Source organism: Phyllostomus discolor, chromosome 7 (genome assembly GCF_004126475.2).
Source record: "Phyllostomus discolor isolate MPI-MPIP mPhyDis1 chromosome 7, mPhyDis1.pri.v3, whole genome shotgun sequence".
Lineage (NCBI taxonomy): Eukaryota > Metazoa > Chordata > Mammalia > Chiroptera > Phyllostomidae > Phyllostomus > Phyllostomus discolor.
In genome coordinates, this window is record NC_040909.2 from 103,337,317 (window position 1) to 103,352,905 (window position 15,589).

Here is a 15,589-nt window from a genome sequence, read left to right on the forward strand (position 1 = left end):
GAGTTTCTTTGTTTTTATACTCTATATACTATCACGAACCTGCTAATTTAAAAAAATCTAAAACATTTTATTTGTCCATTCATCAAGCATGAAACCAGGCTTAAAACTAGAGCAACATAAATACATTTGTTTTTTAGTATATTGAAATTATTTTAGCCTCTTTGTTTGGTAATAATTTTTCTTTCCCAATTGGTAGAGGCCACAGATGGTGGAGTGAATGAGTAACTTCTGTGTCCTCTGAGTAATCCTGTGCGGGGCTAACCGAATTATTAACAGACATTTGCCACGTGACAGAGAAGAGGGCTGGGAACTAAGGGTTTAAAATGAATCACATAGAGATGAGAGATTAACTCATAGTCAGTTCCATTTTTCAGTGTATCTCAATGGAACTATCATCTGTTCACACAACACACAAATAAACAAGAAAAATAAAGACAGAACCCAAGTTCTTAGTTTTCACACCGTCCCCAAACTCTGAAGGCTAGCCGTCTTCGTGAAACTTCATGTGGGAGCAGAAGGCTTCTTGATCTGGGAAGGTTTTCCCACAGATGCTACAGGAGGAACCCTGGTCCTCCTTGTGTGAACGGCGGACATGGCTGTCGTGGGCAGCGTGCGATGCAAACGACTTGCCACAGTGTTTGCATTTGAAGGGTTTCTCCCCGGAGTGCTGCCTGATGTGTGTGCGGAGTATACTGGAGGCAGTGAACTTCTGCCGAGAACAGAAAGCAGAAAAGCAAACTTCCATCAGCCAGAAGACCAAAGAAACAAAGGGTTTACTTTCATTATTACTGATGCACATGTCACCCCACAGTTTTCCAGCAGAGGAACCTTGAGTATGAATGCTCTAGAGTATGCCGAGTCAACAAGAGTAGCCTTTTCATAAAAGGACATGATGGATGTGTCATTCTGGCTAGTTTTGAGTAAGCCAGGCTACTAGAACAGTGGCTTTTTAGTGTCTAAGATCACCTGCGGTCTGGTTAAAAATACAGATTGACAGCTTAAGCCCAGAGAATGTACCCAGTAAGTACACTCTTTGGGGTAATAAGGAATGCATTTAAATAAGCAATTCTGATGTAGAGGGTCCTAGGACCACACTCCAAGCTAAACTGCATTACACACAGTGTAGCTAATACCGGCCAATGTCTTCACTTCTGTGTACCCTTTTCCCAATTTCCCAAGGGTTACACCTTACAAACTGTAATACACCACTGGGATATTGATGTTGATAGAGTTAAGATACAGCACATCTTCATCATAAATATCCATCATGTTGCCCTTTAATGGAAACACCTAGTCCCTTACACTCCCATTTTAAAAAATTTTTACTTTTTAATACTTACCTAAGGACTTTTTTTCCCATTGCTTTTAGGGAGAGGGAGAGAAACATCAGTGTGAAACAGAAGCAGAGATTGGTCATCTCCCGTACGCTCCCAGCCCTGGGACTGAACCCAACACCTAGGTTTGTGCCCCGACCAGGAACTGAACCCACAGCCCTTCAGATACAGGATGCTCCAACCAACCGAGCCACACCGGCCAGGGCCCTCTCCCATTTTTTTCCTTAAGCCGTGGCAACCACTAACCTGTCCTCCATTTCTATAATTTTATCATTTCAGAATGTTAGGTACACGGTATCATATAGTATGTGGTTTTTCTCACTTAGCATAATTCCCTGACGAGCCGCCCAGGCTGTGTATGCAGTTCATTCCCATTTATTGCTGAGTGGTGTTCCGTGGTGTGTGGGCCTATGGCCTTTCCCACCACTTACCCTGCAAAGGACACCTGGGTTGCTGGGTTGTGTGGGACTTACAAGGCTAGCTTAAAAAAAAAAAAAAAGTCCAACTGTTTTGCAGAGTAGCTGCAACATTTTAGATCCCCAGGTACTTTTCCGTTTTTATGTATCTCTTCTTGGCCACTTTCCCCTTTCCTTTTCCCTTCATTCATAGCAATACTATGCTCTGACCTTTGTTGACGATACCCAGGCATGGTCATTGTCCACCATCCTACGTAGTGGGAGTCCACTGTGTCATTTCATCACCCTGCCTGACATGCCGATTTGGCAACAGGTGGTTGTACCTGACCATCATAAGCAAATGTGAACATATTTGGGGGTGGAAATGAGGATTGAGTTGATAGTAAAAACTCGTTATAAGCCAGGCTTGATGCTTCAGGTTTCTGTCCCTGGTCACCAAAACAGAGCTCAAGGCAGATTCAGGGCGTCCAAACTTTTGGCATCTCTGGGCCACACTTGAAGAAAACGAGTTGTCTCAGGCTGCATATTGAATACACAAACACCAGCGAAAACTGATGAACGAGAAAAAGGGTTTAAGTAAATTTATGATTCTGTGTTGGGCCACATTCATAGCTGTCCTGGGCCACGGGTTGGACACCCCTGCTAGGAGGTTCCACTTACCTTCGTACAATACACACACTGGTAGGGTCTGTCTCCAGAGTGGACTCTCATGTGCTTATTCAGGCTGGAAGACTGAGAGAAACATTTCCCACATGTAGAACACTAAGGCAAAAGAGAAAGCATAGACTTGCAATCACATCTTCCTCTAACAAGTTAATTTCCCTGTGATGTTAACTATTGTATTAATTATGTATCTGTAAGCAGAGGATCAAGCAGGCCGAGGCTAATTGGTAGTAGCCAGACCCCCTGGGACTGCACTGGAGAATCCAGCAATGTGGGTTCTTGTCCAGGGCCTGCCTGGTGCTAATGTCATCTAACATCTTTGCATTGTCAGTTGCCTCAGAGGTAAAAATGTGGGGATTAAATAGGGTCGTGGTGTTTAATAGAGGCCCGAATTAGTCCTGCTCTGCCCACAAGTAGCTACATGGCCAGCACTAGTCAGTTAAAGTTGGAGACTGTCTCCTGATTTTCCTCATGGGCAAAACACATCTCTGCCTGTCTTACAGGGTAAGCACTACACAATTAATCCAATACGCATTTTTCTTTTAAAGACTTTTACTTATTTTTTAGAGATAGGAAGGGAAGGAGGAGGAGGAGAGTAACATCAGTCTGTTGCCTGTCATACTCTCCCAGTTGGGGACCTGGCCCCCAACCCAGGCATGTGCCTTGCTTGCCAGGGACCCAACAATGGCAACCTTTCCGTTTGTAGGCTAGTGCTCAATCCACTGAGCCACACCAGGTAGGGCTCAACAATTATTTATGAAGTACCTACTATGTGCTGGATATTCTGCTAGAGATAAGGAGCTAAAAATAGAGTTGGGGATGGTAAATATGTAGACCAGTGATTCTCACCCTTTTGTACCGCAGGGCACACACAAATTACTAAAAATCTGCAGCACACCAAAAAAATATACCTTTTGCCAATATGACAAAAAAGGTATAATTTTGATTTATTCATGCTAAACAGCTATTGTTGTATTGGCAGTTGTCATTTTTTAACTTGACAATCTAAGAGAAAAGAGGCCAGTGTCCCTGACTTAAGAGTCGGATATTCTATGTTTTAAAAATTCTTGTAGCACACTGGTGGAAAATCACTGATGTAGAGCAAAATGGCAACACAGGTGGCAAGATAACCTGCAACATGTTGTGCCCACAAAACAAGAGTGGGATTTTGGGGGTCCAGAGAGAGCAGGCGGTACAGCCACCTGCTGTGAACAGTTCATATAACTTCTCTGTGCTCTTGACCCTGCTGACTCCCGCCTAATCTTCTCAGGAGTTCCGGACCAGGTAGAGGAAACTACTCTGCTTCCAGGCCCTGCCTTGCCTGCCACATATACTTATGAACAGAGGGGAGAGCGAGTAGTTTTAGATTGTGGGAGTTTGGGTGGGTCTTCCATAATTTTTCTGTAGTGCTTGAAATTTTAATGAGTGTATATTATTGTTGGTAGAGTAAAAAAAAAAGATGTTTGAGATAATATTGCAAAAAAACCCAGATTAATTATAAAAAGGAAGCAATAAGAAACTGTTCTTTCCTTTTGTGCTTAGGATTTGTGCCTCAGATGGAAAGAGTACTCTTTTGTACATCACTGCACACAAAGCAAGGGGAAGAAAAAATCCATCCAATCTGACACATTGTTAAAATTTCAGAGCTCCAAAGATAAAGAACAATTTCTACAAAGAAGAAAACTGGGCTCTCTGGTGTGGCTCAGTGCATTGAGTGCCAGCCTGTGAACTAAAGGGTCTCCGGTTTGATTCCCAGTCAGGACACATGCCTGAGTTGCTGGCCAGGTCCCTGGTGGGGGCTATGTGAGAGGCAACCACACATTGATGTTTCTCTCCCTCTCTTTCTCCCTCCTTTCCCTTCTCTCTAAAAATGAATAAACAACATCTTTAAAATAAAAAAAGAAGAAAACTGGTGATGTACAAAGAAACAAGAGCCAGATTGGCATCAAATGACAGAAGAAAATGGAATGATGCCTTGAATATTCTGAGGGAAAAATCATTTCTACCTAGAATTCTGTATCCAGCCAAATTGTGAGAGATATTAGAGTAAAATGTCCTCAGATAAAGAAGGATTCAGAAAACCTTTCACTAGGTAGCCTAAATGCAAATACTTGAAGATATGCCCCAGTAAATACAAAAAAAGAAATCAAGAAAGAGGAAGTGTAGAATGCAACCATCAGTAGAACTTATTCAGATTAAAAAAACAACAAACAACCCAAATGATAGTTCACAGACCCAGAAATCACTGGCTCAATCCAGAATAAGCTTTAGGAAGAATGTAAATGCCCCCATATAAGTCACACAATTAAGAAATGAAATTTCACCCTGGCCAGGCAGCTCAGTTGCTTAGAGCATCGGCTGTCGGGCCACAGCTGCGGGTTCACTCCCCAGACAGGGCACACACAGGAGGGGCGCAGTGAGTGCGGAACAAGTGTAACAGCGGGTGGATGTTTCTCCTTCTCTCTCTAAAAGTCAGTAAATTAAATAACTGAAATTTCTTGCAGTTAGAAATCCTAGCAAAAACAAAGCTTACAAGGGAGTCAAAGATGAAATAAGTTAAAGTCTTGCTAAATTTGAGGAATTTATGGAGTATGTGAAATAATGTTTTCTGAAAGAAAAAAAAAATCAAGCCCTCTCTCCATGGGTCAGGTATTTCAGAAGGCTGGATAGAACCAATATTCTGAATTTACATGTGAACTGTGGGTAGTTGTTGTTACAGAGTACAGGGCTCTCCTGACATTTTTATTCTGTGTTCTACATGAATTTTGCTGGACTAGACTCATCTGAAAGGAAGTGAGTGCATTCAGGTTTAAAGGCTGGAAGTAGGATGGTAACACAGGGTTTTTGTTGCTAGTTGTACACCCAGCTGCTTCTGATATTTTTGTTAAAAATCATTTATCTGAAGTTCTACATGTGTATTTCACTTGCTCTTTTTCTTCTGTTCAACTTAAATGTTATCTTTTGGGCTTCTATGGAAATTAAAAATGTATTTTCTCATGGTAAAAGTTAAATACTTCTCAATCTAAAGTATGTAAAATAAGGAAAACTACAAGAGAATAAAAATGTTGCACAGTAAAATCAGAACAAACACCCGGAAAACCGTAAACACGAGGGCAAAGCGTCATGGATGACACACAGCCCCTGAGCTCTGGATGGCATTCTCAGCCAGAGATGGGAACCCCAGTGTCAAGTGGCATTTAGAGTCACGATAAGTGGCAGTTAGAGCTTGTGAAAAGGTAAGTAAAGCAGCCCTGGGAACACTGAGTATGACAGGACTCACTCAGCCTTTCATTGCCAGTTTAAAATTATTTCTTCCGTCTCGGAAAAACAACTCCTCTTATGAAGGTCAAGTCTTCGCTTTCTTTTTTTTTTTTTTTCCAGATTTTATTTATTTATTTTTAGAGAGGGAAGGAAGGGAGAAAGAGAGAGAGAAAGAGAGAGAGACATCAATGTGCGGTTGCTGGGGGCTGTGCCCTGCAACCCAGGCATGTGCCCTGACTGGGAATCGAACCTGCGATGCTTTGGTTCGCAGCCCGCACTCAATCCACTGAGCTACGACATCCAGGGCAAGTCTTTGCTTTCTTACCAGCTTCCAATTATTCCTTATCATTCTCACCTTCCATCCGTTTCTGGGCCGACAGCCCCCAAAGCGGGCAGTGCCCACCTACAGCTCCCCTGCTCAAACCCCAGCCCGGGGCCACTGCTGTCAGTGTTTAGGCAAACGACCTGTCCCACATGCTAGTAGAGATTTTTTATCCTAGGAGAAATTTATTGACATAACTTTGATAACCTTTTCCTGAACTCAACTTTAGTAAAAACAAAAACAACACAGTCCTGTAGTTTCCGCTTTCCTAACAAACACTCTGTGGTGTGGCTGCAGCAAACATGACGAATGTCCTCAATGCCATTCCCCATCAGCTGCGAGACCCGTGGCGGGTTTCTGTGCTGACCGATGGACGTTACTGAACCTAAAATAGGCAGTGGCCACAGCTAAAACCATGCCGGGCCATCACATGTTGAATTTCAGAATATAAACATGTCCAAACCCCAAATCCTAAAATTAATGAAACCTGGCTTGTAAAACAGTACAAAAACATGTAGCAGATATACATACTTTCAAGGACAGAAACAGACAAACCACCGGACAAATACAAACTGTCAATAAAAGATTTTAAAATGTAAAACTTCATTAAAGACCTCGTTAATAAAAATATAAATTTGCGCAAGATCCCGGTTTTCACAGATCAGAACGACAACAGAAACAGGATGAAGCGACTGCAGGAGACCGGGCTGCTCAGCACGCTGCAAGCCCCCCCTGGCTGGAATTCAGAAGGACACTTTCCCTGGAAGGCACTTTAGCTCCTTAACTCAAGGGCCTTCAAACTCTACATGCTCTTTGACCCCAGTCTTCTACTTCTAGCAATCTACTCTAAAGAAATAATCAGAGATGAACAACAGAAGTAATAATTATTTCTTAAATATTTTATTGATTTGTTGATTGGAGAGGGAGAGGGGGAAATATCAGTTTGTTGATTCACTTATTTATGCATTGATTGCTTCTTGTGCATGCCCTGACTAGGGACGGAACTGCAGCTTTGGTGTGTATGGTGTATGGATGGTAGAACCAATGGAGTTGGCTACGTGGCCAGGGCCAGAAATAATAGTTATTTCTATAAAATATTGTTCAGCCCTGGCTGGTGTGGCCAGTGCATTGAGCGTGGGTCTGCAGAACAAAGGGTCGCTGGTTCGATTCCCAGTCAGAGCACATGCCCGGGTTGTGGACCTGGTCCCCAGCTGGGGGCACATGAGAGCAACCACATGTTGATGTTTCTCTCCCTCTCTTTCTCCTTCCCTTCCCCTCTACCTAAAAACAAATAACTAAAATCTTTAAAAACATATTGTTCACTGCAGCAATCTTGGAGTGACTTGCACATAAATCAAGGCGCAACCATTGGATGTACAGGTGCAGCCATTGTGTGTTTACAAGTTAGCTTGTGATTTAATCCTAAGTCAGAAAGTTAGCCTCATCATATTCACTATGACCTATGTATGTTACAAATACACACACCTTGAAAAATTATACCTAAAATGTCCTAACATTGGGCCATAGCGTATCAGATGGCTTTTATTTTTCCCCCTCCATATTGTATTTTGCAAGCACGCACTATATTTTCATGCTAAAAAAATGAAATCAGCAGTAAAAATTTTAAAGAGTCACCAGGTGAAAGAAAACATAATGACCACTCCTCCATGCCTCTCTCTGTGACAGCAGGCACCGCACCCAGGAGGGTCACTCTGTCACCCTGTCACACGCAGAAGGCCCTCAGTGTGTTCAGGGTTTCAGGCTGAGCAGTGGGTGGGGCTGTTCGCCCCCACAACCAAGTTCTCACCTTGTGAGGCCGGTGCTTCTCGTGGACGTGGAGGATGTGGATGCGGAGCCGGTCCCGCTTCTCGAAGGACCGCTTGCAGAGAGAGCAGGGGAACTTCCTGTCACCCTTGTCCACACAGGGGGTGTACTTGAGATGTTTATCCCTGTAGTATCTGTAGGTAAACACCTTTCCACATCGGTCACATCTGTAACCTTCTGTAGACTCTGTCAAACACAGGGGGACAAGAGCCGTGGCTTTGTCAGCTACCTTGCCTCATTCTTACTTCTTTCAAGGCAGTTTTAAAAAACGTTTCCTTATAGGAAAGTTTAAACATACGCTGAAGTCAAAATAATAAATCATCACGTGCCCAACACCAATCTTTGACAGCATCCAACTCATAGCCAATTTTGTTTTCATTAGCATCACTTCCCTTCATGACAGAGTACTAATTTATCATTTGGTCCATAAATGGCTCGCACCAATCTCACACATCCTGACTGGCACTTGTTACAAGGTCAATAACCAAAACTTGCCTGCTCTGCCCCTTTCAGATCAGCCTGAGCTACAAGTTCAAAACAGCTCACTCAGGACAATGATGGACACCCGGAGCTCACGCCACAGACTTCCCAAGTGTTGTTCCACTTGACCCCACTTACAAAGTCTCAGGCACCCTCTTAGCTTATAGGTTACTTCTCTGAATTTTGGGAAAGGTTCCAGAGCTAAAATCTTCACATACAAAGTAAGGATGACAGTATCTTGCTTTCCTTAATACATAAGGTTATCGTTATGGTTAATTTAATTCAAACTTTAATGAGTCATTACCACAAGTGATACTACTACTGAGTGATAAATAAGATGAAGAAAGGTGAACTGTTTTTCATCAGTGGAGGAGGTGGGGTGGATGGGGAGAGGTTAGAGAGGGTGCTGCCAACTTGAACAGAAAAGCTGCCAGGCCCAGTTTACCTACACGTTGTGGGGGAGGGTAGAGGCTGGGGCCACCTACAAAATAGTCTCTGTGGAGGACACTCTGGATTCCAGAGGATAAGCAGCTTTGAGGGCGCACGCATCACCAAGACCTCATTGCCTGGTCCCCGGGAGGGAGAAAGGAGCCAGGAGTGAGTATATGCAAGAATCTGGAGATGGAAATCTTTTTAGCATCAGGACAGCAGGGAAGCTATCCATCAGGGGCTTTGTTAGTTAACAACTATGTCCCTGGCACATTTAACACTGGCTAAGGAAATAAACCATTAAGTAAATAACCAGGAAGGCAGCCACCAACCCCAGGATAATCCATCTCACCCCCTTATACCCGCCCCCGTCTACCACTTTCATTGAGGTGCTAATATTCTCCAAATCCCCAGGTTGGACTGGTTTTTGCTCAGAGCTAGAATTTTCCTTGGTCAGAAATACTTGGCCTTTCTACTTCCTGGGATGGGAAAAAGGGGTCTAAAAGATGGGGCCAGGGATCTTTACAAATCAAAGAACTAGAACACACCAACATTCAAAATATGGGTCCTAGAAATTTACCTTAAACTATTTTTATCCTGTCCCCCTCCTTTCCTCCTTCCCTTCACCCCAGCTCAATCAATGCTCTTTGGTTCAGGGGTTCCTCAATCCCAAACTGATGCTTCTTGTCCCACCCCAGCTCAGGCTGAGTTTTAAGGATTAAGAGTTGTTGTCACATTCCACACCTCCAGCCCCCAAAACACACACTGGGCAGGCTGCATACTCAAATAACCCGCCCACATAGGGTCCAGGCCCTTCCCTCCCACCCAGGGCCTTAAGGGGAAGGGTCTCACCAACCCTTGCGGAGAGCCTTTGAGAAAAGGTTCTTTGTGAGAGGACAGAAGAATTTTTATTTTTCTTTCCTTTTTATCCTATCCAAGAACATTCCTAACAGAAAACGAATGAATTCATCCCTTATTCTTCCCAACAAATCAAATCCTTTACAAGTTCTCTCCCACACGTTGTCTAAAACATACTTTACCTTAACAGTGCTGTCAGCATTGGATAATTTCCTCCCTGATTGGAGCACAGGTAAACTGATGATGCTCCTCCCCCCTCTCACCATTCACGTAAGCCCTCATCCCTGTTGCGTATGCGCTTGGGGTCTCTGCTATCTGCATATTATTCCACATTCACAAGTCTTCATTTACTTAATTATTTGACTATTGAGCACTGAGATTGTACTTTTCCACTAATATGGATGATGCTGTAGCAAAGACCCTTGTGGATAAAAAAATCCTTTGGGGCTATTTCCTGAAGATAAATTTCCAGAAGAGTATTATCGAGACATCAAAGGTTATGAACACTTTAACAGCTGCCTACATCGTGGTAAAGAATTTTTCAGAAAGGATTAACAAGTTCGGCCAGTAATTAAGCATGTATTTGTTTCATTATCTATTTTTAACTTTTATTTTAAAAGCAGTAGAAAGGTTTTTTGGGAAGTGACCAATAAGCCACGCTTGGCTCAGTGCTAAGGATGCGACAACTCAGAGCCCGGGGATTGTAGAGTCCCACCATCTTGCCCCCACCCTCATGCTGGGGGAGTGGGGAGATAGTTCAGCAAAACGATCCTGACAGGCCCTCATTATTTGAATTCTTAGAAAGATACCTCTCTCTTGTGGGGTTTTTTTTTTTTTTTTTACCTCCTAATCCCTTGTGACTACGTTGTTGCCTTTGGCCTCACCATCCCCCAGCCTGGGCTGCCTTCTCTCTCCCTGCCTAACGCACCCGCATTTCATTTTACCCCTAAGCAGCTTTTCCCGGTTGAGTCCTAAGTGACCTCCTCCTCCATTCAATCCACACTGGGATCCAGGAGCAGGGGATATGTAGGTTTAGGGTTATTTCCTGCCCTGAAAGACTCAGTCTAGCATGGAGACATGCATGCGGACAATCACTGCAGTGGGTGATGAATGCAATTCACTTTTTTACCTGCTACTTGCTCCATTTATTATAGCATCAGGTGTCCTTCTACCTGATTATACATGTTACAGTCACTTGCACTTGTCCCACCTGCAAACAAGACCAGTGGTTCCCAAGCTCCTGTGTATATAAAAATCACTCCAGGAGATTTTTAAAAATGTAAATTCCAGAAGCACACTCCCAGAGTGGGTTGGTGGTCTTTTAGCTCCTTGCTACTAAAATGTGGTCCAGGGACCAGCAGTACCCACATCCTCCGGAAGCTTGATAGACACGCGGAATCTCAAGTCCCAGGCTGGAACAAGCCCCTGCACCTTCCCAAGATTGCCCAGGTATTCATTCACAGCCATAGGAAAATGTGAGTGAGAGTCTAGCTCGACACCTGTCAAACTTGATTGAGACCCACAGTAAAAAATATATTTTCTGTTTGAGACCCAGCGCACACATCCACACACACACACATTCATTTGAAACAAAATTTCACGATACTTTCTTTTGCTTCAGTGAGATTCAAATCAGTATATTCTACCCTAATTTATTCTTATTTTCTCTTTCTCTTCAGTGCAAATCACCACTAAATCGATTTCTCACCCTATCAGGACACTGCAACCCATCACCCGAAAAACACTGCTCTGGAGCAGTGACTTCTCGGGCAGTGTTAGCCTGAGCGGAGAGGAATGGGAACCTGGCTCACCTAAGGCGGAGGTTGCCTCCGTTTAGTTCGCTTTTATTGCAATCTCTGGGTGGGGGGAGAAGGGGTACAAGAAAAGGGATCCTTGTGAATAGAAGCAGCTTCAGCAGCTTTGGAAAGACAGAGGGCCTTTTTTCCTCCAGCTGGGTAATGCCCTCCTGGTTAGAGACACTCACTCTCAGTTTAGTCTCCTGCATTAAGCCTTCGGGAGGGCGGAGCTCCACAGGCAGCTGAGAAACTGCGGGAAGGTGCTCCTGTTTGGAAAAGGGCCAGGTCCTTCCACTAGGAGCTTCTCACTGGGCCAGGCGAAGCTGCGCACTCACCTTCAGAGGTTCGAGACGCCTGCGCCTGCTTCCCCGGCTCGGTCTCCTGAAGGCTCACGGGAATGTCCAAAAACTTTTCATAGCAGTCTCCATACCACACAAGGAGCTCTTGGTTCTGGTAGATCTCTTTGCAGCTCTCATAAAATATCTGCCCTTGACACTGCACAGCAACCAGGTTCTGCTCCTTAGGGAAACGGGCGCAGTTGACGTAGGACATCCAGTTCCCTGCGCCTCCTTTTCCATCTATAAAGTGGCTCAAATGACCGTCTTCAAAGATCTACATGAAATAAATGATGTTCGGAATTTACTTTTTTTTTGGCCTAAACTATGAAATAAATTTACATGTTAAGAGTTTATAATCCAATCTCACACGTGAGTCCATTAAATATATTTGTTATGAATCTTATTCCTATGCCTAAATAATTTTATATTACCTCAAGGACACCTCTATAGGTGATGTGACATGAAAATTTTTAAAAAGATTTTATTTATTTATTTATTTATTTATTTTTAGGCAGAGGGGAAGGGAGGGAGAAAGAGAGGGAGAGAAGCATCAATACGTGGTTGCCTCTCACATGCCCCCCACTGGGGACCTGGCTGGCAACCCAGGCAGGTGCCCTTACTGGGAATCAAACCAGCAACGCTTTGTTTGCAGGCTGGCAATCAATCCACTGAGCCACATCAGTTGGGGCTAAAAAATTTTTTACGTTATCACTTTCTTGATTTCCAAATTTCTATAGTGAGTGCATATTAATTTCATAACCAGAGGTAAGGGAAACAAGGAGGTTACGTTCCATTCCACCACTTAAAGGCAAACAATTCATTTTGTATTTTATCCCAGCCTAGTTTTCATGCTGATTAATGAAGCCATATTTTAATTATTTTTCTGCTCTTGGCAATTTCCACTGTCTGGATGTTTTGTTATTATAAACAACACCGAGATTCACATCTTCCACATAGTCAGAATTTCAGCTTACTTCCCTGAACTATATTATTGGAAGTAGAAATTCAGGGTCAAGGTGGTTAGTTAATATATTCTGACAAATTACAGTCTATCCGGCATGCCCCATATACAGTCAAGAGTCTCCGTTTTTAGCAAACTTCACAGGCAAACGATACAAAAAACTTAAATTTTGTTTTTATTTCCTTTAGCATTATCTCAGAATCACTCTATCGTATTTAAAGCAATTGTTTTGTTTTTTTAACTTATACACAGCACAATGTATGAGTTCTTTAAACGTACACATCCTGGCTCATGTTCAGACTAAAATGAGTTAGGGCACCAGAAGACACTCAGGATTCCTGCAGAGCTGCTATCTATCAGTCAGGGTCACAGGGTGAAGCTTCCCCTCCCTTTACAGCACAAAACAGGCGACACGACCAGCAAACTGCTGCCCTGGCCCCCCTCCCAGAGGGGCACAGGCAAGGTGTTTCCCCTCCAGTCCCCTCCCGCCCAAAAACATCTTTACCTCCCACATCAGAGAATTGTCCCCGTAGGTCTTGACTTCGCTGGCGTTGACCACTTTACCCTGAAAGGGCCCAAACCTGACTCCTTTGGCAACGAGGCTGCAGCAGAAGACACCAAAATGCGGGACTTCACCAAACAGCATCTGTCTGAGGCAGAGACCTAGGAGACCCCGAAAAGGGAAGCAGATGAGGAAACCGATCGCATTCGTCTGAGGGGAGAAATCCAAGCAAGGAGCTCTTTGCCTACCTTCTGGTAGTTGAAGGGAGTCTTGGTCCACAGTCTGCGGAAGACTCTCAGACCCTTGAAAAAGGCAGGGTGAAATTCTTATTTTCCACTAAAAGTATTACGAAATCCTTTCAGGAGGCCATTACCCCTCTCCTCCCCCAGGCTCCCTGCCCTGCAGCCCTCTCTGTCCCCCTTCCGGACTCAGATCCACCCTGACGTGCCCCTTCCCGCCCCTCACCCCATCCGATTCCCAACCATCCCGACCCCTCACCCCGGGGCTCTGGGAACCGCCTTTACCGGAGCTGTCTGCGGGGACCACGAGGCCCGACGCGGCGTGGGGCGGGCGCGCCGTGTGCTCCAGGCTGGGAATGGGCCCGTACAGAACCAAGTGCAGGTCCTCCTGGGTGAAGTGGTACCGCTGAGCGGACTTCCTCTCCTGGTTCGGGCGTGGGGACTCATCCTCCGACTCCTTGCTGGGGAAGTAAGGTAGCAGCTGGGAGGTCCTCAGCCCCTCCGGTAACAGCGAAGCACCCACAGGGGGCGGCGGGGGCGGCGGGGCCGGCGGGGGCGGCGGCGGCGGCGGCATGAGGACGTCTGGTCCATAACACTGGCCACTGTCGCTTCGGCCACCGATGTGGGCCAAGTCTTCACTGGGGGCCCCAGTATAGTCGCGGCTGCTGTTCACGAAGTGTTGCAGCTCCCTGGGGAAGTGGGGGAATGGGTACCACGGCGGCAGCTTGCCTTGCCAGGGCAGATCGTAGAGTGGCTCCCTCGGCAGGGCCAGGCCCGGGCTCAGCAGGGGAGGCGCGGTCCGGAAGGCCAAGGGGGCCATGGTCTGGGTAGCAGACACCGCAGGGACAGGGAAAGGTTGGTAATCCTCCTCCGCGGCGGTCGCGCTGCTCCCGTAGGGTCCATAGGGTGGGAAAGGCGTGTAGTACGGGCCCAGGTGTTGGGGGCTGCTCTGGAGCCTCTCGGGCGGATAGTACACCTTGTCCGGAGGTCCGGCTTCACCTGGCGGCCGCAGGGCCATTCCGGGCCACAGCGCGCGGCGGGTCTGCGGAGAAGCGAGTGCGGCTCAGGACGCGCGGCTCCACGGCCGCGCTCCTGCCCGCCGGGCCTCCACACCTGAGCCAGCCCCGGGGCCAGAGGGAATCGGACACACTCCTAGTTTGATCCCGAAAGCCTTGCCTCACGAACAAAACAAAAAGAGCAAAAAACCCAAGAGAACTCTCCTCCCCATCCTCCCCCAAAACGAAATTCTGTCGGGATCCTGCCCGACTCCAAGTTCCAGGTGAGGGCCGCCCTTGCCTTCCCTCTCCAAACACACCTTGACCAAGCAGCGTCGGTTTCCGAAACCCACTCTCTCTACCAGGCCCCAAACCCGGCTCCTGCAACATTTGTTTTAAGAGCCCTCTCCCGCCCTCTTCTCGGTCCAACTAGGCTTTTCCCAGGGTCGGGGGAGCCGCGGGGCCATCCCAAGCCCGAGGCTGAGTCCGGAGTCGAGCGCAGGCTCGCCCGGGCTTGGGGGCAGGGCGCAGCCCCAGGCGCTCTCGAGTCCCGCAGGAAAAGAAGGAGCGAGAGTCCCGGATCGCATCCCGCGGGAGACGCACTCCCAGAACCCGGGCCTGACTCCGCGGTCCCAGGCAGTCGGGCTGTCCGGAAAGGCGCCACCTCCGGCTCCCCAGAGGTCCAAAGCCAGCGCCGGGTTTCCCAGCTGGATCGAGTCCCGCCACTTCCCAAGTCCTTCGGGTCACTCCAGTCTCCCCACCTGGGGCTGCCCCTCGGGAGCAGGTGAGACCAGCCTCAGGACCCGTAGGGGGCAAAGCCCCAGCTGCTCGCTCGCTGCCGCCTGAAAGGATGGCGTTTTAATGGACACAAGTTCACCAAGACTGGAGAATGGAGCGTCTCCAGGGTCGGCGGGTCTCGAGGGCAAGATCAATGAGCCCAGTAAGAAAACCAAGCAGGGTCGTGACTCAGAAATTAAAGAACACGGGGTCAGCGGAAGAGGTCAACCACGACGGAGGCTTCTGCCCGGCTCCTCTGAGCCCCCCAGGGCGCTGCGCTCCCAGCCTCTCCTCATCCCGAGGACCTGCAACTCGGGGTTGAGAGGTCCTTAATGAATAAAATCCCCGGAGGGTAAAACGACCTCCCCAAACGAACTGCGACTACTGCCTGCAC

At 46.5% G+C, this 15,589-nt stretch overlaps 1 protein-coding gene across 1 annotated transcript; it reads right to left on the reverse strand.

The window, feature by feature from the left end:
- Positions 1-450: 450 nt before the first annotated feature.
- PRDM14 (PR/SET domain 14) lies at positions 451-14,441 on the reverse strand. The gene is made up of 7 exons (XM_028534045.2): positions 13,709-14,441; positions 13,433-13,486; positions 13,188-13,345; positions 11,719-11,995; positions 7,804-8,006; positions 2,411-2,512; positions 451-709 (listed from the first exon to the last, which is right to left on the reverse strand). Exons 1-7 carry the CDS (start codon positions 14,439-14,441, stop codon positions 482-484), a joined length of 1,755 nt encoding a protein of 584 aa, XP_028389846.1. The 3' UTR covers positions 451-481.
- Positions 14,442-15,589: the final 1,148 nt, after the last annotated feature.

Bases quoted from the DNA above. Each gene is read 5' to 3' on its own strand.
- PRDM14 (XM_028534045.2), bottom strand. From the start codon at position 14,441: ATGGCCCTGCGGCCGCCAGGTGAAGCCGGACCTCCGGACAAGGTGTAC. The intron at 13,487-13,708 runs GTAAAGGCGGTT...GCCTTTTTCAAG, and splicing joins GGTCCCCGCAGACAGCTCCG to GGTCTGAGAGTCTTCCGCAG. The intron at 11,996-13,187 runs GTAAAGATGTTT...TATTTCATGTAG, and splicing joins ACAATTCTCTGATGTGGGAG to ATCTTTGAAGACGGTCATTT.